The 24,977-nt window shown below is 38.0% G+C and overlaps 1 protein-coding gene across 1 annotated transcript in view; it reads right to left on the reverse strand.

Moving 5' to 3' along the window:
- The window catches only part of LOC136863296 (G protein-coupled receptor kinase 1), a 433,602-nt gene that overhangs the window by 98,925 nt on the left and 309,700 nt on the right, over positions 1-24,977 (reverse strand). The window contains exons 2-4 of the mRNA XM_067139681.2: positions 7,837-7,938; positions 5,848-5,922; positions 2,959-3,020 (exon numbers count right to left, since the gene is read on the reverse strand). Coding sequence (XP_066995782.1) covers positions 2,959-3,020; positions 5,848-5,922; positions 7,837-7,938 — 239 coding nt within the window. The remainder of the gene's footprint in view (positions 1-2,958; positions 3,021-5,847; positions 5,923-7,836; positions 7,939-24,977) is intronic.

Raw genomic sequence — 24,977 nt, forward strand, 5'->3', positions numbered from 1 at the left:
GACTCAAACCTGACATTCCATCAGGGTACAGCAAGAAAACGGAATTTAACTGAAGTACTGGAATAATGTATTATTATTATTATTATTATTATTATTATTATTATTATTATTATTATTATTAGAAAAATAAGCAAGCTAATTGTTTATGTGACTGTTGATATAACCAGGCTATCATAGCCCCTCGAGTTTTAAGTGGAATCCGAACCACAGGGACGTGATTTAATTCAAAAAGTCCCGCATACATTGGCCTGAATAGCATTATTACTATTATTATTATTATTATTATTATTATTATTATTATTATGATATTAACTTGTTGAAGGACGTTGATTGCACACAGTGTCAAGGTCGTGCTAAATTTCAAACCTCTACGGTATTAAGGTATAACAATGCGACTTATGGAAGAGACAATTTAGTACCACATTCGTTATTTTCGTAAATCGATAATAAAGTAATAATAATAATAATAATAATAATAAGAAGAAGAAGAAGAAGAAGAAGAAATTCAAAAATAAAATTATGTCAATACCCTGTTACAATTCTGGAAATCTGCAGCGAAAATTTAGAAGGAGCTACCCTTGTCAATGGTTCATCTTATAAGTTTAGTATAGAAATAAGTTTGGTTACCACAGCGCGCGCATTTGTGTGTTTGCAAGGGGGAGAGTAGGGTTAGATTCCATACGGTAAGCTTCGTAACTGAGGCGTGAAGAGTAACGCAAATGTATGAAAAGAGGAAGAGGAGGGTTGAAGACTAATGGGTGTAGAAAGATAGTTATCCTCAAGATGACGAAAACATAAGGCTCAGTGGTCTGTCTTGGGGATCCTTCATCCAAATATTAAAAGATCTCCATATCACAAATTTCTATTTTTTTGAAGACTGTTCATATTTCAATTGCAATTTTGGTACAGATTAGAATTATAAAAAATAATTCATGTTGTAAAAGAGATGTTTCAAGTTTCTAAGTATAAAATTTTACAGAACTTCCTATTCAGTTGGAAAGAAGAAAGTTTCATTGAACCAACTTTGCCGTGTTATGTTCCCCTCGGTGTATGACGCTGAAATACGCGTAGCCTTCTTTACATACATTTTGCACTCTCACGTAACATTCCTTGTGGGCATAGGACTGTGATGTCTATGAAATATGAAGTAAGGAATTTTCTGCGTGTGGAGTGAGAGCTCATCTAATTATCTAATGAAGAGTATACAGATATAATCAGGATATTAACGATCCCGTGACAACTAAAAGCATACTGAGCACAAGTTCATAAATCCCCATTCCAATTTTTTGTCACGGCCTTAAAAACACAAATACCCTATATTTATTTGCCAACAAAAATTTTACTTGTTTTTATAAATTTCAACAAACGGAAGGTTAAGAACAAGGTAGCGTCAATTAACATTTCTGAAAGCGATCCCTGTAACAAGTTATACATTTAAATATCATAGCGAAATATTCAAGAATATGTATTCAAATATTCTATTCTTCATTCTAAAATTCAAGCTTAAGAAGTTCTTCAATTTATCAATTTCTCTGAAATCATTACAGAAAATTAGCAAATCATCTACATAAACTAGAACATACTTGTCCTACATTTCCGAGATATTCTTAATTAAGAAATTGTTAATTACACTGTAATATTATAAATACAAAATAATATTTCAACAATCAGTGCCTCCGTGGCTCAGGCGGCAGCGCGTCGGCCTCTCACCGCTGGATACCGTTGTTCAAATCCCGGTCAATCCATGTGAGATTTGTGCTGGACAAAGCGGAGGCGGGACAGGTTTTTCTCCGGGTACTCCGGTTTTCCCTGTCATCTTTCATTCCAGCAACACTCTCCATTCTCCTTTCATAGCATCTATCAGTCATTAATAAATCACTTTGGGAGTGGCGACCCCATCGTACTAATAGCCTATATCTGCTTCATTCATTCCATCCCTGACCCGGTCAATGACTGGAAAACAGGTTGTAGGTTTTCATTTTCATTTCAACAATCATTTTTAACTTCGCTCCAGCTCGAAAGTCTAAGGTGTAAAATAAAGACTTCATCCAGTGGAGCGTTGTCTGGAAAAGTGCCCATAACACTGGCAGCATTTCCTCGCTGGATAGCAATTCCTATCCGCTGTCTCAGGAATTCAGTATACGTTAAATACATTAATTAGCACAAGTTTAGTCCCCTAGGGGACATCAGCAGCTACAGTGCTAAATAAATATACATCAGAAACAAAAATCATACTTTAAAATGTTGAGATACAAGCTAAAAATCATTAAAAACAACAAGACATTTAAAATAGATTATAAAATGTTATTTTTGTTTCTGATCTATACTTGATTAACATTCTAGCTGATGATGCTCCCCTAGATGACGAAGCGTGAATAGGCGGACCGCTAAATAGAATATTTGAGTATATATCCTTAAATATTTCCCTACTTGATTTTTTAGCCAATGCGGGTTTTATAATGGAAATTTTAAAGCTCGTTACATGTAATTTAAAACTCTGTTACGTTGAAGCAGTAAGAACATAACGCAGCAAGAACATAGAGATATACTTCTCAATACCTCGTTTATGTGCTGTTGTCCAAAATATTTGAAGAATAACATTTATGAAGTATTTTTAAGGTAAACATTTAATAGTACCTTAAACAACGACAGAATACTTCGTATACTTCACTAATAATGCATTCCAAATTCCCTTTTCCAATCTGGAATAACATATATCAACCTAGAATCCATTACGTCACTTGATTCTAAATAAATGATACTAAGTTACGAGTAAAGACATCAGGAACTGAAAATTATTTGTGATTTTGGATTTGGCAGTACAGTATACTACGATAAGTTGAGAGTATCGTTTCAAAACTAGAGTTATTGTGTACTTAAAGGAGTCAAACGTAGTGTAACATGCGCTTCTACTCCGACAGAAAATATTACTGCAATGCTATATGCAACAATTCTCACCTTTCTAAGAATTTCTTGAAAGGTTCACCTCGCAGATGATTAAATATCTCTTCTATGTATGGCTGAAAAGAAAATAATAATTGATTTTTCAAATCTTGCTTCATAAGGTAGAAGTAGTTCATTAACTATGTTGCACTGAATCATGTAATTAACACATCAGATTTAGAAATTACGGCAAATTTAGGGGTGTGAAGTACGGATACTACAATGTAATATCTTTGAAATAATGAGCAAACACATTCTTCTCTTGGGAAGGGAATAAACCTGCAAGTTCTATAACTAACGGTACACTATCATGTTATCATAAAGTCACGTTATTTGCATCAGACATTATTTAAATTCTGATACCTCTTATTTTCAATAATAATATTGTGAGTTAATTATGAACAATCATTTAACTATGGTTTTGTTAGTCAATATAAACGTACAGGGTCTATTATAAACCGAGACCGTCCAGCGGCGTTTTTACTCTCGGAGACCTAAGCAGCTGTACGGGAGGCGCGCGTGCACGTGTTCGACCTAGAATCAGTAGCCAGTCTGAATCCCAGCTGTTAACATAGAGAGAGAGTTATCATTGCAACACCGTATTTTTGGTATGTAAGATTTATTGGAAGTACGAGTCGGCTCGACGGGTACGCGATGCATTTTTTCAGCAATTTCCTGGAGAAGTGTCACCTTCATGAGCGCAGATTCACGTAATTGTAAATAAATTTGAAACTACCGGTTCAGTGTTCAATGAAAAATATGCGCGCATACGAACAATTTTAACAGAGGAAAAGCTAAATGGCATTGGTGCTTATATTGAGCGGTCACCGAATAAATCACTCAAAATTAGCACAAGTAGGGGTTTCGGTTTCTTATACACACAGAGCTACACAGCTGTTACACGTCAAACCGTACAGGTTACACAGGCCCATCGAAACTTGCTCATGCAGCCACAAGAGTGAGATATTGTGAGAGGTATCTTGCATCATTGAATCAGTGTTGCCAACTTATAATTTCAAGATCCGCTAAATACTACTAAAAATCCGCTAAAATTCCGCCAAGAAATCCGATCTCAAATAATAATAATAATAATAATAATAATAATAATAATAATAATAATAATAATAATAATAATAGTACTAATAATAATAATAATAAAAAGTAAATGTCTGCACTCACCTGATCTGTGAGTTTCATTGGGATTAACCCCTACCTACGAGCCGACGAGCTAAAACTTGTAGGCGTTTTACTGCCGGGTACAAACTAGGTGAATCCCCTACCTCAAGGGCCACACACAGAACAGGCCAGTCTTCCTTCATAGCATAATTAATTAATATAAATGCTACTCTCTCACAGTTTCAGTATCTGTCGTCATTCGTCAGCTAAGAGATAAGCACCCTTTCCTCACGCATTACAAATTTATGATACCATGATCTCATAACATCAAATCAAATAACATGTTTTCCTCGTGTGACTGCTAGCTTCTGACAAGAAATACGGAAAGCTCGGAGACAGACTGGAGTACAAATTTAAAAAAAGTTACATGGATAAAACGCTAAATTCCGCTATAATAAATCCAGAATTCCTCCAAAAAGTCCGCTGTCCGCTAAATGGTATATTTCTCCGCCGACAGTCTTCTAATTCCGCCAAATTTAGCGGAAAATGCGCTAAGTTGGCAACAGTGCATTGAATGATCGTTTATTCGACCGACAGCTTGTGTTCTTTTCGGATGAGGCCTGGTTTAATCTTAATGGTCGTATAAACAATCGTAACTCTCACTATTGATGTGCAGAAAATCCTAATGGTATTTATGAAGTCCCTCATTATGAAGGTAAGATTACATATAATATTGTATACACGCTTAAAGCAGGGCGGGCGCGCGCGACGTAAGTTGGGCTGATGTAGCTGCTGTAGCGCAGACTACAAACAGTGTGCGCTCGGTCTGGGTTAATAAGAGAGACCCTGTACAGGTACAAACTTTAAAACTTTCACTCAGTTCAGTCGGATATAAATTCTAGTGTAGAAGCCAGAGAGTTTAATGATTGTTAAAGTAATGTTTACCAAGTGTCCTGAACAATATGGATCATCGAATTAATAACATTCAGCTGAAATGAATGCTGGGGTAGTATACAATTTCAAGTTCTTGAGTATCTTGAGAAGTTTTAGCCCATGATAGTTGAAGGTACTTCCGCCAGTACAGAAACTAAACTAACACAAATGATCAAACATGTTTCATACTCACAGTGAGAGTACCTGCACAAAACTGAAGATCACTGCGCCCTAGGTCCTAAATCAGGAATTTAAAATCTATAAAAGTAGCTAACATAAAATTGATTTCTGACACTCCATTTTTAAAATAATTGACCATAATATTAAAAGTAGAGTTTAGAAAGGTTCAGCGGATTCAACAAATTACACTCAGAGTGGCAGGTTCCATATACTGAATACAGGGGAGAAAATCCCAGTCCAGAAAGACAAGCAATGCTGCTGAAAATGTTTTCACGCAGACCACGCGGCACTCAAATATCTGCCGGCCATAGTAGCAGTTGTCTTGGCAGGCCAAGGCTCCTAATGAGCTGTATGTGCCAAAAGGGAAGAGAATAATACCATACATTCGCTTACTAAGAATTGCATTATGCACAGATTTCGTAAATAACATCTCAAAGGCACAGAAGTGTAGGGTGCATTGTTGGGATATTTTCAGGAATACAAGAAAATAATTCGCCTTGGAACTTATTAATTTCCAGTGCCCCAAACACAATTCACACTCTTTTGAGTATAAGTATTATAGATAAAGTTGGAGTAGTCGTGTTCTGATTAAAAATCAATAAACATAATACTGCATTATAAAATAATAATTTTAAACAAACCATCCAATTGAATATAATATATTAATTTACGTACCTCAAATAAATTTGTTGGGACTTCATTCTTCAGTAGATACTTCTGTACGTGTGCTACTGCCTCCTTAGAGTATTTCTAGGAAGAGAAATAACCGTTATGCTAAATGTAAATATTCAAAATAAAATTAGTGTACACATTTAAATGACTGTTTTGTACATGTCAAGTATCGTCATGTGGAACAGAAGCTCCTTCACTCACCACGAATATTCTCATATTATGTACACAATATTTATAAAGGTGCATTCCAGGTCCAAGGTACTCTAATTTGACTATAATCTCCGTTTATACTTTCAGCGGAGGCAGTGAAAATCTACGATTATGAAATATATATTTAACGCCGATATGGTTTTTATTTGAGTTCACATGCAGACTCCTCACTTTTCACAAGTTCAGTGTACGCTATATATTTCTGACCCCCGTAACTGTTAGAAGAGTAGAACATTTGAATAGATGGCGGAATCTAGGAACTTCTCCGCTCCATTCTGCAAAGCCTGCGTGTTCAACATTCATCTTTTAAGAAATTATAAAGGAGATAATTAGATTAGGGAAACATTTTGTGCATAAACAGAAAGGTAAGAATCTAGAGATAAATATAGCATTATCGACTCATACTGTTTATAGATGATACGAAACAAGCTAATATAAAAATTGAGGTTTATAATTTTGACGCTGACTTCATCCAAATGTAGCATTGAAACATCGACCTTTTACAGCCTGGCTTCGGGATATTCTACTATGAATTCACCAGACTGGTTTCTTAGGGCTCGAATAGTTTGCTCTCAGTGATAATAGATCCAAGTTCGAGTCCCACTTCCGTCACCCGAGAATGGATTTTCTATAGAATCGCATCTTCCAACATTGTTTCTTTCGATCTTACTCTGAATTTATGTTATAAATCCACACGCTACTATACACAAACTAGAGACGACATAGATTTCAGGGGCTCTTCACACATACACCGATAAAAGATGAGGGACTGTTGGTCATAATATTTCTGATGTGAATAGAAACTGATTTTTTAATGGATTCTCCATTCTCTATGTTCAATGATTCTCTCACACTAGGTGACTTTGAATTATCATTGAGCTTCCCATCACAAATTTCGTGAACAAACTCTCCAATTACAAGGGACGATTGTATCCTTGTTTGTCCCTTAATGAAAAATTATCGTCGCTTAAGAAACAATACCGCATATATGCCAATACTCCTATTCATTATTTTCCTGAAGACTGGTCACGCCTTGCAGCCACATATGGATAGGTAGTCCATCAGAACACTTTTCGTTGTATTCATTTTCCTGTTCTTATGTGTACAGGAAAATGAACCTTAAATACATTACACTCTAGGAATTCGTAAACACGTCATGCAAAAGTGCATTCCACGGTAAGGTGCATACGTACGCATTGGGAAAGAAGCACAACGAAGATTGTTCTGACGGACTGCATATCCATATGTGGCTGGGAGGCGGGACCAGTCTGAAGGAATATAATGGATAGGAAGGACATTGTCACATACACGATGTTGTTTCTTAAGGGGTATGGCGGCTTCATTTTATATCCTGAACGATACATAGGAAGCAAGCAACGTGACACAAAAGTCTACCGTACCGTTGGTTGAACCATAAAAGTAAAATAATATAATACAATATAATACACGAACCTTAATCCAATTCTATATTGCACTTTATCGCATAACACAGTCTGACTCCGTATCTTACAACTCCGTTTCTTCTGATTACTGATAATGTTTGGAATGTGATGAAACATTTCGATTCAGCATATTTCTAACCAATCTTACTGCCAGCGCGGATGAGTTATCACAATATTTATTGTTCACTCCTTACTTTTATCACGTTGTACCCTTGCTATTTAATAACTTTTTTCCATAGTATTATTAATTCTAAATATTAGTAAAACTACAAGTAGGAGACCCTTTCCACAGTTTTATTAATTCTAAATATTAGTAAAGCTACAAGTAGGAAAGCCTTACGTGTGAGTGTGCTAGAAGTTCCTTCATGATGTAGTTGTCATAGATTTCTCGGGCTAATTTTCTTCGTTCCTCAATTGACTCAAGTTTCTCATACTGCTTGATCTGAAACAAAACATAAGTAAGCGTTAACACAAAAATAAGTACTGCTTAACAACTACACTTAACAAACAGAAATGGAATCCTTTATAAGTTATTATCATCTTGATATTTAATCGGGCATAAATCAGAGAGTTATCTTCCTGAGGACTTAAAAACTAAAAGGGCGTGGGGTAATAAGCTTACTTTTGACAACATACCATATAGGTTCTAGGAAAAGGAGATTGTTGTTCGGTTTCCCCATTAAATTTGAGGTTATGTAATTTTACCCCTGAAATAAAACGTTAAATTAATTTGATAGAACAAAATATATACTTGAAATTATTTTGATAAAAATAGTAAGACTAGCTGCGATAAAACAGATGATAATATAAAAGTATGACATTACAACTGAAAGAAACTAGGCATTAATTTGAATTCCACTTGGTCGGACATTTAAAAATGATACAAGAAATTTAGCAGTCACTGGTTCACTTGACTGTACCTGCAACACTTTGAGTGTAATTACGACGTATTCCTTTGGGTTGGTGTTTTGCTGTAGGTGTATCAAGCCTAATTTGGTGATGTATCCTTTTTGTTTCACTGACGACTAAGTATCCATGTGACTGCTGCTTCCCCATCCAGATGACTGACTACTATCATCTCAGTACTACACTTGTTCGCAAGTGTCTCCATCCATATGACTTCTTGGCAAGTCTCTCCTTCTATGTGACTTCATGACAAGTCTCTCTGTCCATATGATTTCAACTAACTGACCGACTGAGGCTTCTCCATTCCTTTGACTGACTGACCTTCTGTGGCCTCGCTCTCCCAGTGACTGACGCTATAAGACACTGGTCCTAGTATTTATACTCTTTAGTTGACAAACCTACGCAATCTCCATAAATAATCATGATATACTCCCACCCGGCTCCAAATGTTACATACAATGGTGAAATTGCCTGGGGCACCCTAGAGTTCTCCAAAAAAGTGAGCTCATCGCTAAATGCACACAATGAAAGAGCGATGACTCGGCAGTTACGCTGGCAGTATTGTAACATGCTGTAATGTCACCAGTGATTACACACAATACTTCCACATCTGATATACAGTAACTTTTACTCTACATGTTTTTAGTGTTAATTTACACACACGTATATATGATGTGACATTTTGGTCTACTGGGATCGGCCGTGAATTTTATAAGACCGGACTGTACCCCAGGTGTCTCGCGCGGTGTGCCGACAGGGAAATGCAAAGGGATGATTTTTTTTGGTTTATCTTTGGTGTAACCTGCTGAGGAGTGAAAGACCATGTTATTACCACAAGAGAAGACGAGAAATTTTTTTAATACAGCTGAACCTTTCATCCACGACAAGTATTACATTTAAAATCTTTCGTCAGATTACCACGTCAGATCCGACATCCTAATAGTCACTCTCCAACAAGTATGCATAAAAACCGTGATACCATACTTCAGGAAGGCACGAATAGTAATAATTGAAAATTAAGTTAATTAGGGAATTAATTATATAATTATTTAACAAGAAATTAACGGACATCTCAATTACAACGCCGAGGAATTCAGGATGTCAATTGAACCACGAGGTGTGACGTCAGAGCTCGGAACATAGGTGGCGAGCTGGTACTAGAATATTCTCATTCATTCTCTCGAGTCTGTTTCGCTGCTGTTCTCTGCTGGCTGCGTGATTGCTCGGGAAGCTACTACATAAGAAGGTCTCGTACAAGCCTGGGCACAGCTGTTATTCGCTCTACGAGGGGAGCAGTGTTATTTCAGTGCGGCTTTAACAGATCATTTCAACATCTTAACAGACGTCAGTAGTGTCAGGAAAGAAGGCACGTATCAATCTTTGCTAATTGTGAAACCACGAGTTTGATGCATTTGTGTTAATATTTTTGTGTAAGTTTCAGTGTACTGCAAGTAATACGAGTTCGATACCGGCCAAGGAAATGGAAGCCTGCAGTGTGAAGTTCGTGTGCCTTAGAGACATCGCTTGGATCATGATGCAGCAATAAAAACCCAGAACCGACGCCAACGGCGTCCTAATGCCTTGAATCCTGCCTAGAAGAACACCATGGTCATCAAGACATCCAAGTTAAGTCGACATTTCATTTATACTGGGTATTATCCGTTCTATGTAGCTGTAATATGTAGTTAACTTTCTTCTTGAAGGGATTATTAATTATACAGTAGTTTGAGTAGCTTTTTAGTATCTTTACCATGTTATTTTCTTGCGTTATTCGACGTTGGATTTGCAGTTTCACTTACTACATGATTTTAAGGTGGATGATGACAGGGTGTCAACATCATCGGCCATGCGGGTTTCAAATAGTTATGTCATCGGACATGTATCTGATTTAAATATCCGCCATCTACTAACCTTTAAGGAATTTTACATTTCTATTCGATTACTATGATATTGAGGATTGTGTACGCGTGATATTTTCATTCTTCAAAAGGCATTTCTCTTATATTTTTGCCCAAAACTGTTTGCTATATTTTACACGAGGCAATAGGCTCATCTGACATATTAACGCTGTGCTAACGATACGGATAGCTTTCTTTGAATCCATTTTCATACTTTTTTAAGCAAGGATAGTGTCTTATTATTATATTTATATGTGGTTCAAGTCATTTATGTAAATTTTCCCGTAATATTTTGAACGGATGTTGCGAGTTATTTTCGCTATTTTTCCTCTCGCTTTGTGCCATGTGGTGAATTATGGCATGAATTATGCTGATTTTATGTGCTATTCGAAGGCGAATCTTCACGTCTCTATGGATAGAGGCACATTTAATATATATTTTTGCGATGTTGAAAGCATTGATGAACGGAGATTTTGGAATAATTGATCGTCATTTGACGTATGTGCGAGTTGTTGTTTGTGAGCGATAGGCGATAGCGTCTTCATTAAATATTGAATCACGAAGTAAACCACATGTCTTCCTTCAAAATAAAATTGAGTGTATGAGATAGTTATTTGTCATACTGGATGAGCGTCATCACCAATAATATTAAATCGAAGTTGTATAATATTATTCACTTCCTCAATATATGCTAAACGTTGGTAACGTCGAGTTCGATACAGATATTGGCGATATTTTTCAGTCATCATTACCTAGATTGTTTGTACCAGGTGGATTAGTTACTGGTGCGGATTTTATTTACAGGAGTCTGCCATTCCCAGGAGATGAATGGACAACGTGTGGACAGGTGTATATTTGTAAATAATACTCTTAGTTGTAGTTGGTTGCAATTGTTTTTCCTTGGTGGATGATGGTAATGGGAGATCATTTCGTGCATTTTTATGTTGTTATTCCACAGGTTGTGTGACTTAATTTTATTGTGTAATATCGATTTATGTGTGCAACCATCGTTGTTCCGAATTTCGGCGTTGTGTCAGGATTATGACACATGGTTAAGGATTTAATTTAAATTAATTTTTTTTCTTTCTCTCATTTTCTTACCTACTTTGCCACGTAATATCACGTGTGATATGTTACAACGAGCAGATAATCATTGAAAAGTCGATTTAAATTGGAAAGTAATTAAATTAAAAGTGAAAGTAAGCGACAAAAGTAATTTGTTAATTTTTTTTTTTTTGTATTTTCATTTTTATTTTTTTGCTCAGTCGTATAACTTCAATATTTAAAATCTTGTTCCAGATTTTGCGGCATGAATTGACATGCGTGCGAGCATCATTTTCTAGAAAATCAAAGATAACATTCAAAGTAATATTCACAAAACAATGTGACATGGACGAAACAATTTTGTCAGAATTAATCAGAATTCATTAACTTGTACCATCCCATTTGTTTTAATTTTTGGATGTACAGCAAGAGTTGATATAAAATTAAAATTTTAGCGATCATTTCACATAATCATCATTCTGAGAAGGAAGGAATTATTATTTTTGGAATAAATCATCCACCATTTATTTCGATTTCGATGGTTCATTATTTACGTATATCTGCCCATCTCCTTAATCCACACCATTTTATCATGGAACATGTCAATCCCTTACTGAGCACCCCTGAGAGGGTTGCGTGCCTCCAAATGCTAGTCGTAGCTTAAACGGGCAGAATACATACATTTAACTACAATCACGCAAGCGATCATCATGCATAATTGAATTGAACAATAATAATAATAATAATAATAATAATAATAATAATAATAATAATAATAATAATAATAATAATAATAATAATATCACAGATGAAACATTCATAATAATAAAAATACAGATATCACCTTGTAACGTGATTTGAACCGTTACATTCCGAAGATCCCATAATTCTCGATTTTTTCGTGATCATTTAATAATTTTGAAATCATCTGTAAATACTTTATAACTCAGAAGTTCATAACAGTAAATGAGTGTGTAATGATTAAATAATGAGATTATAGTCACTGTTTATATTAATCGTTTGTTTTACTGGGAGAAAGTAATGTTGATTTGGAAAATTGACGAAACCAATGCGTCCAAATTATGTTTAATATTATTTGAGATTAATTGTATGCTTTCGAAATAATTGTTATTTAGTTCCATGTTAGTGTCAGGATTTTACTTATTTGGGTGGGTTTATGTACTCAATGCTCGTCATTTTTAAGTGGAATAATGGCATTTAACGTGTTTGAAAAAGCTCTCTTATACCTATACATTTTGTTTATACCTTCCATCGTGCATTAGTAATACGGACGCTCCACACCTTGAGAAATCTCGTGTTCCTATTGCCAAACGGGTACAATTTAAACATTGCTTCGGCTTAAAAAGAATCCAGAACACTCGTTTTATCTACGCTTCGGTCCACCTCCATAGCGTAACGATTATAACCGCCGTCCTCGGAGTCCCGGTTTCAATTCTCGGTACTGATAGATATTTGAGATTTAAGAATGACAGGAGCGCTGGCTTGTAGTTAAAATTGTATATGCAGCTCCATTGGGGGTGCCTGTTTGAATGGTGGGTCCAGAACCGAGCGTAATGTGCTCCCCTTATTATTGCTTATTTAAATAAAACTAAGGAGATTCAACATAGGACGTCTGGCCGCGCATGACACCTCATCACTTAAATTACTGTAGATTTTAAAATACACGAAGTCGTCGGAATTTCGTCCGGCAGGAGTTTCTTAACATGCTGTAAGCCATCAAGTAGGCATTGTCACATTTATGCATTTTTATTGAAGGAGCCCATCTTCACAAGAAATACTGTAAAACTGAAGAAATTTGAAGATCATGGGCATTTATACGATTTATTTGATCACTTCTACAGGTGGTTATCAGCAGCCAATGAAGCAGTTCACCTTCATGATCCTCAGTGTTTTAGTAGAAATTGGAATCAACGCCAATTTGACCAGGAGCTTGCATTGATTTCATTGAGCTTCCACATCAGGAGAACTATTGCCGAATTTCACAAAAGAATAGAATCTGATGTTATCTTACCATTAATAGTTTAGAGATGTTGCTATGGGAGAAGGTCTTCATAATTTAAGTGATTTAATTATATTTATTTCGTATGTTCATGTTCTTCAATATAATGTGGAACTTCACGATAGTGTAGTTATTTACGGCATTCGACGTCTACAAATGTTAAACGAAGTCATAATCAGAAACGTTTCTTAGTGCATGTTCATCAGTAATAATAATTGTACCGGGCGGTACACCTCCATGCCGCTCATTCAAATATTGCGCCAATTTAAAATCCTCTACAGGAGAAGTTTGGAACCTTGAGAACTGAACTAATTCTACTATTTCTTAAAAGATGTCACTACGGTAAATGGTGTAATTTTGAAGTGTTCTGAACTGTGTCTATTTCGATTTGTGTTTGTTTATTCCGTATCAAGAAGTGTGGACATTCTCTTCTAGATGTCTCTACAGAGAAAAAACTAGGATTACGCACTCTGTTGTAAAGTAATGAACCTTCTTGAAGAAGTATTGTGTTCATAAGTTTTTGAACTTACTAAATTTTGTTCTGTGGTTTGTGGGTTGGCAACATTAATCATTTCTACCCGCTTGTTTTGAATTTAGCCAATCCCGAATTTCTCTAATTTTTGACCAATAACGTATGTCTTCTCCGGTATGGATATGTTGCTTTAAGCTATCCAATAAAGTTGAGGGGGGTGTGTGTACTCATTCTTGAAAGGTCTCGAATGTTCCACGAGGGTATTTAAACTGCTGATTTTCTAGTCTCGGTGCCACTTCATTGACATCTTGCTTAGTGTGTGATTAGGTAGCAGGGGGCGGGAAGCGCCTCTTTCTTCGGGCAGCAGTTCATCCACAAGGTAATGGCCGTTTAATAACTTTATTTCTTGCTAGCTCAGCAGTTTAACCCTCGGGGCAGGTTCGAAACTTTTCTCATGTAACCTATCTTTAAAATGTAATAGACATTTGGTAAAAATTCCGTCTCTTTAACTAAAAATTGGGATAGAGAGTGCCTAACCCTCTCGAGCTCCCACTCATATTGTTTTGAGGTGACTACGTTTTCATAACCGTTTTTCTTCTCTTCGTAATGTAATAAAGTTTTCTTATCGTGTCACCTCCTTAATATGGGATTAGCCCTTGCGTAAGCGGCCTAGTGCCAAGTAGGTTTTAAAAGTGTATTAGGAGTGCAAGCTTCGCCTCCATTCTATTTTGTATTATGGGCCAGTAACTTAACCTGATGTTTTATTTTCCTCATGTAAAGGCCCTGTAGGTTGGGTATCAAATACTCCTGTTTCTTGGTGTGCCTTAAGGGCAGATAGAAATGAAGTTTGCTGTAGCCTTTGATAGGCTTGTAAAATTGAGAGCGGGTCTGCTCTTTTTCTTAACACTGTAATTAGGAGCAAGTGCTCCTTGTGCTTAGGGGTTTTATGCCCTTCAGCAATAGTAGTTGTGAGCTGAGAGCTCAGGAATTATACTTGGGGCTTGAAGCCCAGATTTTGTAATAACCGCCGAAATCTTGTAATTTCTTTGTACCTGATTTTGGCTTGTTGCTGACTTGTTATTTGTTGAGTTTTGAAAGTCTATATGAAAATTGTTAAACTTTGTTGTCTGTTGAAAATATAACCTTTGTCAAAGTTTTAAATTAACTTTAATTCTGTAGTTGAGACCTATTCCAGCCAGCACCTTCTTTCACCTCTGCTGTTCCACCAAAACTCCGTAACAATAATAATTTCGTGTGGCTATTTCTAGCCAAGGGAATTAACCATTTAAGGCCAGCACACAACGGACAGCTGTTTATCAGGAGAGTTAAATTAAACTATCGCATCAGAATGTTTGAAAATGCACTGTTCCGGATTTAAAATAATTTCACACGTTAAAATTAATTAATTTATAACACAGTTAAAAAGTCCTGTTTTCTACGGATGTATTTCTGGTAGCATCCTGTTACTGCCGTTATCCATGAAACTCTAATGGCCGGTTTCTGGTACACCACAGTTACCTGTGAGTTACCTAAATGTGCTTGTATCTTTAACTGCGCTGTTAACTTTAACGAGTTTCCGGAAACTGAAATTCAGATTTATAAGCCCTCACAACAAACAGTACAGATATCGTCATGTTTAATACCTCTCGTCGTTCCTACGCATACGTTTTTAGTGCTTTTTTTGTAACCTCTAGTTACTTTTACTAGCAGAAGTTTTCTATCATGAAAAATGGTTGGCAAACGTGTACAAAGTCATCTCAATTAATCTGATTCAGCATGTAATAATCTCTCATAATATGAATATATGTAGTATCTAATAATGCAACCGTTCGTAGAGATAACCACTTGACCCCATCAAGTGCCGACGTTACGGATAGTGGAAACGTTTACCTTCCACCCCTCCAAGGGCCTTCATGGCCTGAACGGGAATGAGAGAGAAAAATAATAATGCAAAAATTCGATATATTTACCCTTCTTTCTTACTCACAGTACGCAGACATCGACATAATTTCACCTTGATCGTTATCGTCACTAAAATCATGCAAATGCACCGCAATTACCACACAGATCACTTTCCACTGATCCAGAACACAACAAACGTACCGTTAACAAATATAATCATATAAATGGAAACGTGCAGCACACTTCGGAACCTATCATTCCGGCACTGAAGTTTCGCACAGATGGTGTGATATTCATCCGACCTCGATGCAAATGTTGCAGATTTTTTTAGTAGACTGCAAACAAACCGGCAACTCCACTTAAAACACTCGTATGCTGTTTTTCCCTTCAAGAATGCTGGACAGGTACGGCATGATTGTCGTTTCTCTGTTCTTTCTTACCTCGGCACCGGGTCTTATGTGCAAAATGTTGCCTATTCCTGAACGTATCTCTCTGGGAACTCGCTCATTTATCATTCTTTTCTGATTCGTAATTTCACCTGATCCGTGCCAAAACCCTTCAAGAATCCCATTCTTTTTCGGGCTTTCAGGATACAACCTGAACAACACGAAAGCGTTACAAACTGCGATCTCCAATAGCCAAAGGAAAATTGTCATCTTACTACATTTTTCATTAGTAGTTCCCCAATGTACTATTCGAAATGAGGATTTGTAGTCATAATAACTGCAACGGACCAATCATTTGCGATGTTTGACTTACGCTCAGTCCGGATCCGACTCATCGGCTGAATGGTCAGCGTTGAGGCCTACGGTTCAGACGCTCCCGTGTTCGATTCCCGGCCGGGTCGGGGATTTCAATCGCCTCTGATTAATTCTTCTAGCTCGGGGACTGGGTGTTTGTATTTGTCCCAACACTTTCCTTTTCATATTCACACAACACACTACACTGCCAACCACCACAGGAACACGCAATAGTGATTACATCCCTCCATATAGGGTTGGCGTCAGGAAGGGCATTCGGCCGTAAAACAGTGCCTAATCCACATGTGCGACACAGTTCGCACCCGCGACCCCACAGGTGTGGGAAAAGCGGTAGAAAAAAGAAGTAGAAGAAGAAGAAGACACTCTCAGTCCAGATACATAACTAAATGGTTAGCGTGCTGGTCTTTGGTCACAGGAGTCCTGGGTTCGATTCCAGGAAGGGTCGGGAATTTTAACCATCATTTATTTTCGCTGGCACGAGGGCTGGGTGTATGTGTCGTCTTCATCATCGTTTCATCTTCATCACGACGAGCAGGTCGCCTTCGGGAGTCAAATCTAAAGACCGGCACCTGGCGAGCCGAACGTGTCTTCGGACACTCCCGGCACTAAAAGCCATACGTCATTTCACTTCACTTACGCTGACCACGCAACCTGGATTGACAAAAATACTCGCGTAACTACTGACGTGAGGTCTGGCAGTCCACGTGAAAACTTCAATCGAACGTAGAGAGCTAACCCTGACCCAGGGTGTGAAGTGTGTTGACACAGATAAGAAGGTAACATAAACTACAGCTCTCTGCAAGATTTTTAATTAAAGAAGTCCACATGTTTTATGTTTCTTGGGAGTCTATGAGACCTCACGTCATCAATTATAGGACATAATAAAATTAAAAAGGCAATGAAAACTCTGTATTTATTATTCAGCAGGCTTATATTAAGTGCATACCGGCACCTAAGATGTTTATTACTTAGTACAAATGTAAATATTCCATAACTTCAGATTGGGTGTATACTAACTAGTCGGGGGACTCATGATTCATAGTCTGACGAAAGAGATCTTAACATTACAGGTGCACTGAAAGATCAATTTGAGCCAGACGAAAATCCGTTTGATTCGAGTTCAATTTTATTTGAGGATTCAGTTCCCGTATTCCGTAGAGGCGTCATGCTCCGAGGAGATTGTACCTGAAACAGCTGGGACAGATGAAACGAAATGAAATGGCGTATGGCTTTTAGGGCCGGGAGTGTCCGAGGATAAGTTAGGCTCGTCAGGTGCAGGTCTTTCGATTTGACGCTGTTAGGCGACCTGCGCGTCATGATGAGGATGAAATGATGATGAAGACGACACATACACCCAGTCCCCGTGCCAGAGAAATTAACCAATGATGGTTAAAATTTTTCATTTCATATTACCTACTTAAGTGTCCCACTTATTGCTATAAGTGGACCTCCCATACACACTTATGTTGCAGCAAGATGGAGGATTACGATTTTCCTGAATATGTTGCATTTCATTCACAGAATGCTTTCCGTGCACACAGTAGAGGTGGAAAATCCTGTAGAAATGTAATGTGACCAACAATTTAAAGAAGGTTTCGTTTTAGTAAAGTGAGAGTTATGAATATTTTTCTTCCTTTGATTGAGAGAGTGAAGATAATCTCTAGACGACTCACTATCTCACCATTAATGAAGATATTGTTTTGAGATTTTATACCAACTTTCTTTTTTTTTTTTGCTAGTTACTTTACGTCGCACTGACATAGATAGGTCTTATGGTGACGATTGGACAGGGAAGGGCTGGGAGTGAGAAGGAAGCGGCCGTGGCCTTAATTAAGGTACAGCCCCAGCATTTGCCTGGTGTGAAAATTGGAAACCCCGGAAAACCATCTTCAGGGCTGCCGACAGTGGGGTTCGAACCTACTGTCTCCCGAATACTGGATACTGGCCGCACTTAAGCTACTGCAGCTATCGAGCTCGGCATGCCAACTCTTAATTTCAGGTTATTATTATTATTATTATTATTATTATTATTATTATTATTATTATTATTATTATCGGCATTTCGCTTAATTAATTGGAAACCTGTTACAAGTTGATAAGTTATCAAGACTGTAGGCCTATGGAATAGTAACGAATTATACTGAGTTATAAGAAAAATGAACGTGTTGCACTACCACCATTTATTTTAAGGTTGGTTTGTGCTAATTATATCAGGTCAGTCAACCAATCGTTTGCCGGATTATATCAAAAGTTTCTGAAATTATGGCATCGCACATCAAAAACATACTATTTGCATTTTATTGGGGAAGTAATTAGGCCTATTACAACGTAACGGCTACGGATATACTTGTCAAATCATTAAAAGCGTTGTAAGGCTGGATATTCTACATTTGGTTGAATATTTGTATAGGTTCGAGTGCCTGGATAACTATAAACATATTGGGCCGATTGCAAAAACGATGACTAATTTTAAGCCGTAGACAACGACTGCCAAAACGACGTCTAAAACGAGCACGATCTTCCATTGCATAAACAACGTTCAATCGGTGTTAAACTAGACATCGCTTAAAGTTTCAATATTGGTTCAAAATGAAGATAGAAGTATCTTTTATGCAACTCTTTACTTGTCGCAACCAATGAAATTCGTCGGTGAGCGCGCCGATCGCTAGTCAGCTGTTTGACTTACTACACATTATTCAAATATGGCTAAGCATGAGCATGACTTGCCCACAGGTAAGATTATCGCTTTCGGTGGAAATCAAATCTCATAATATTATCGGAACTAAGCGACATGCCACCGTACGGGGAAGTGTAGCTTTGATTATAGCGTTGTTACAGTGAGTGTAATCTACTCATAAATACGGTAGCTCCGACGAAGAGAAGATGAAGCAATATTAATGTTTAACCGAGTGTGTTGTACGGGCCATATAGATGTAGCTTGCATTCTGGAGGTCGTAGGTTCGAAACGCATCATCGGCAGCCCTGAAGATTGTTTTCCGTAGTTTCCCTATTTTTACACCAGGTATATACTAGGGCTGTTATTATGGACACGGCTGTACCTCCCCAATCACCACGATCACCACCACTTGCCTTTTCCTATCTGATAGTTGCCGAAAACTTATGCGATTATATATATTAAAAAACCCATACATCCTACTTTTTTAGTTTTCATTATTATGTGTGTTTACTTGGCAGTAAATACAAGTGAATCCCTCCAGGTTGATGTATGTGAAAGCCCTGTGACGATCGGACACGTAATGCTGATATGTATGTAGTCGAAGTGACCTAAAATTCCATGGAAATTACCCCATGCCCCTATATAATAAAATATATCGGTTGCCAAGAATTGTATTCAAGTTGACAGCTACCGGACACTCACTTTGTCTGTCACAAGAAACAACTCTCGAAAAGCGAAACCTTATTTTAAGAGCTATCTCCCCGTACATGTCAAATGAATTGCTGCGATTTAGCAGCGGACGAGCCACAGAGAGGCCGTCGGACTAGCCTTTCTTCCCCGAATCGTCTCAACATGATAATACAAATTACGTATTTCATGGTACATAACCTCTGATTGTGATTCACTCCTCTCATTTGAGGTTAAACAGTGCTCTCGGCAGTGTTTAAACATGAGCGGTCGAACATCGGTTTTGGACAGTGTCTAAGTGATATATAACGTCTCTGCAATGCGACAGCCATACTTAGACATTGTTTAACCGTAGACATCGTCTAAATACCGTTTCTGTAATTAGACTCTGGGCATTTTCGCAGTTTGCATTGTCCTCAACAAGTTTTTACCACGTCATTCATATTCTGATGAGAAACTGTGTCGGTCTGCTGGTGCTACATTACGTGCATGTACTTCGACACAATTTCTTGTAGGTGCCGTCTCAGCTCGCTGTTTCGTTATCCATTCTGATATACAATCTTTTAACCTCAAAAATGTCGCGCGCGGTGTCCTTCGATAAACAAAACACAATAGATCATCCCACTACTCGGTAGCCAGAACTACACTATCCAGGAAGCATGGGCATAATATACAGCATTGCCATATCTCAGGTGAATACTTACTTAACAATGAGTGTGCTCTTTAAGTGCTGTCTATGGAATGTAAACTTCAAGATCACTTATTATAAGTGATCCCTTATTATACTGAAGGGTTCCACTTATGTATAAGTGCTGACTATGAATTCGGCCCTAGGGAATTTCATGAAGAAAAAATTCGATCAGAGACGTGGCGTTGTGAAACATTCACGTAACTTCCTGGCGCTAAACGCTCCACTCCATCTGATTCTCCACCAGTATCATACCACAACTTATTTGTCACTTACTCTCCTGCTCTTCCTCAAGGGAGGGCAGTTCATGTTCAGTTTCAAAGAAGAGAAAATAAGATCTGAGCGTGGATACTAGCAATTCCAAGTGTATCACGGTTACATCACTTACACTGCCTTATACTACTTATTTTCCGTTGTTAACTTGTACTATCTATCGGCCAAGTTACGAGTTATATAGGTTTTTTCCCTAGCCGGCTCCGCAGCACCACTCAGAGCAATATATCTCTCGGCAAATGAGTCACCCGGCTATCGCCTTCCGTGCGTGTTCCCCTGACACACGGAGCAAGCCATAAAGAAGACCCTGCCATACTTCCTAAATTTTATTATAATGGTCTATGAATTGTGTGTGTATAACACAATTCTGCTGTTTAAGTACATACAAGTTACACTATTATTGCGGACCCCTTGGATCATCGTCGTGGCCCCCCAGGGGTCCGCGGATCACAATATGGGAATGGCTGCAGTAGGCTATTATTTCTGTGGCTGTATTAGTGCAGAATTAAGTAAAAATAGGGGTATGTTTGGGTCATGTACCATGGGGCGTGAAGTAGGGTATATCAAACTTTCCTGCTGTGAGCACAGAATAAACAAGAGTAGCGAATCTTCTTCTTCTTCTTCTTCTTCTTCTTCTTCTTCTTCCTCTTCTTCGTCTTCTTCCTTTTCTTATTCTTCTTCTTTTCTTTTCTTTCTCAACGGATGTAGAGTCGCGGGTGCGAACTGTGTAACAAATGTGGATTTGGCTCTCGTTTACGGCCGGATGCCCTTCCTGACGCCAACCCAATCATTATTGCGTGTTTCTGTGGTGGTTGGTAGTGTAGTGCGTTGTCTGAATATGAAGATGAAAGTGTTGAGACAAAAAAAAACCAGTTCCCCAGCCATAAAAGTTAACCACATGCGATTAAAATCCCCGACCCAGCCGGGAATCGAACCCGGGATCCTCTGAACCGAAGGCCTCAATGCTGACCATGCAGCCAATGAGTCGGACAAATAAGAGTAGCGAATAAAGAAGAGAAACGCTGAAATTCCCCGAGGTGTGGAAATGAACACATCAGATTTGATTTTCATGCCATATCTTTTCACGCAAGACACTGAAGGTAGGTTTTAAGTAAGGCGATGTCAAATATTGATTAAAGCGTTATTCCAGAATTTATATTGTCTAAGTGATGAAAATAGCAGGAAAATCAAATTAAGTACCCACCATGATGTATGCATACCTAATTTTGGACCTTCATCCTCACATTAGAGGGGGTTAAGATATATCCCACAAAAATATTGTGGACACACTGATAAATGGCTCGAACGCTACTCATGAGTACATTAAAGGCTATCCTCGGAATGCATATCCGTCACTTATTCGAAACTTACTTTTTGGAAACGCTTGGACAGGTCTTCATTAAATTTCCAGTAATAAATTTCTCAATTCTTGCTCAATATTTACAGGTACAGACACTACAGAAACAATGGTTATTTATAAAAACAAGCACCAGTTACGTTAAATTACAGTAAATTGAGTCCGGCTCCATGGCTAAATGGTTAACGTGCTGGCCTTTGGTCACAGGGGTCCCGGGTTCGATTCCCGGCAGGGTCGGGAATTTTAACCATCATTGGTTAATTTCCCTAGCACGGGGCTGGTTGTGTGTGTTGTCATCATCATTTCATCCTCATCACGGCGCGCAGATCACCTACGGGTGTCAAATCAAAAGACCTGCATCTGGCGAGCCGAACCCGTTCTGGGATCTCCCGGCACTAAAAGCCATACGCCACTTCATTTTTACAGGAAATTGATACTAAAACGTCGTTCACCCTGAATAAAAAAATGAATACCACTTTCTGCAGTTGTATCACTAAAAATATATATTCATCCTAGATTCAAGTATTTATATTTATACTTCGAAAAATCCACGTTCCCATAGATTTCTAATCTGGGTTCACACACACACATCCATCAAACGTTGGTGACAATAGCTATGAGGAAATACGAACATTCGAACCATGGAGAAGGACTAAAAGAAACATTTATACAGGAATTACCTGTTCAGACTCTGTATAGCAAGTAGTCGCTCAGTTCATTTCTGTTGACGGTACATAAGTACAAGCCTGTCCCTCTGCCACGCTGGAGACTCCGATGTTTACGTGAAGTTTCGAGAGGTAAGTTTCTGTGTTCCTAGCTTTCACCGAACCTCCAAGTTACAAAAGCAATTGCCTTTTAAAATCTATTTAAAATTTAGGTCTTTCATTTACAGCTATGCATTGATTATGGTTAATATTTTAGGTTCTTAAATAGACGGTCGGTGATCTCGGTAAGTAGGATGGCCTAGTCGAAACAATTTAGAGAATGATGTGTTTCGATATATGGCAAGACCGCATGACGCGCCGCACCGGTAGACTTGCCGCACCTCCTTCAATTTGGAAGTTCGGCGCTGGATGTCATTATATGTGCTGAGAGCAGTTGATTTAGCTCAGTAGCAAAAGCTTCTTTCACTTGTGTGCAAGATTTCTCTTATATGTCCAATGTGCTGTTGGTTTTAAACATGTCAGTAAAATATTTTCTTTGCGAAAGATTTAGGGACTCCTTAATTTTTTAATTACCTGTGTTTTTCTCAATTCTTTTGCATTTAATAGTTTTAGTAGACGGTACTAGATGTTCTGAAGGTTCTGCATGTGGATTTCACCATCACTACATAAATACAGCCTTAAAAGCAGGGTGCGGCATCTATCCCGTAGTTTTGGGACACGTGATGCAGTGCACTGAAGGGTGACACGCCGCACCGTGTATTGAGTTTTATTGTGTACGAAATATTTTTTCATTACTCTTCAGTTATAATTTTAATAATGCCAACAGAATATAAAAAAGGGAAGGAGAAGAGCAACGTGGACAATTAAAAATAATGTTCCGTGGAGTGGCAGCTAGCCCAGAGGACCCGGTTTCGATTCCCGAATCTGTCATGGACATTTTCTGTAAAAACGTGATTGGAATTGTTTAACCCCTTGACGCCGACCTCCTCACTTCGTATAGACCTTTCCTTCACATGCCACACACCTCCATGTGTGGTATAGACCCTGTGTAGGCATAAACTCATTTTGTTCTAGGTTGTCAAGTTTTGAAGTTGTCGAGATGTACATATTATATCTTTGAAGATGATGTTCTCTGCCTTCCTTGTATGTATGAATTGGTCCTAATCAGTGTTAGTTTTTTTCTTTCTAAAGAGTTTGAATTAGTCTGACCTCTTCCTCTTGGGAGCATATAGACTTGAATTTCTGCTGACTTCTAGCGGATGTATGTGTCATTATACGACGTTTCCTTACGGAGATTAATAGTATATATCACCGTCTTTTCACTGATACGCATGTTGACATCATCTGGTGGGGATTTCTATAATATTTTCACCACCTTGAAACCTCTTAATGGCTTGACTCGCTGTCACTTTGAAATACGATATTGCGTGGCGCAGTAGCATGGCATGATGCAGTTTGAATGAAAGAGAAGTAATTACTTTTTAATAAATCAGACGATATCAGCACTAAACACGCCAAAATACACGCACTCTTTCTCATGAACTAATCGCTGCATCAAGCTGAAATCCATGCTAAATGAATCGTTGAACGATTGTTCCCGGTTCTTCCGCTCAAAGTCTCCGAGGCAAGGATTATCTTGGTTTTCGTGACTTCGCGCAACAACCAATGTAAATACAAGAACGTCACTTTCATTCCGTATAAAATGCAGGTCTCTTCTCCATTTGTAAATAGACTTCAAGGTAAGTATAAAATCAATAAATGTAAACTATATATTTCGTGTCTCTACTGTAAATGTTTCAAAATAATCGGAGCTAAACTATTGCAACAGTGAACTTCTAAAGAGATCCCTGCATGGTGGCGTGCCAGATGCGACCGTGCCGCATGCGACCCGTGCCACTAGCGACCGCATAATCTGTAACCGTGCCGGATGCGACCGGCGTTGACAAGCAAATTGTCATTTGATAAGTTGTGTCATCACCCAAGATAAGGTAAGCTAAACGAAGTGCAATGTAATTTCAAAAAGTCTTATAAGCAGCTACTGCCCCTACTTTACGTAACACTTCTGGGGGAAACTCGTTTTACAACACGAAATATGGTGATGCGTTTACGTCTTTTCCCACCGGGCGAGTTG

The sequence above is a fragment of the Anabrus simplex genome, chromosome 2, assembly GCF_040414725.1.
Source record: "Anabrus simplex isolate iqAnaSimp1 chromosome 2, ASM4041472v1, whole genome shotgun sequence".
Lineage (NCBI taxonomy): Eukaryota > Metazoa > Arthropoda > Insecta > Orthoptera > Tettigoniidae > Anabrus > Anabrus simplex.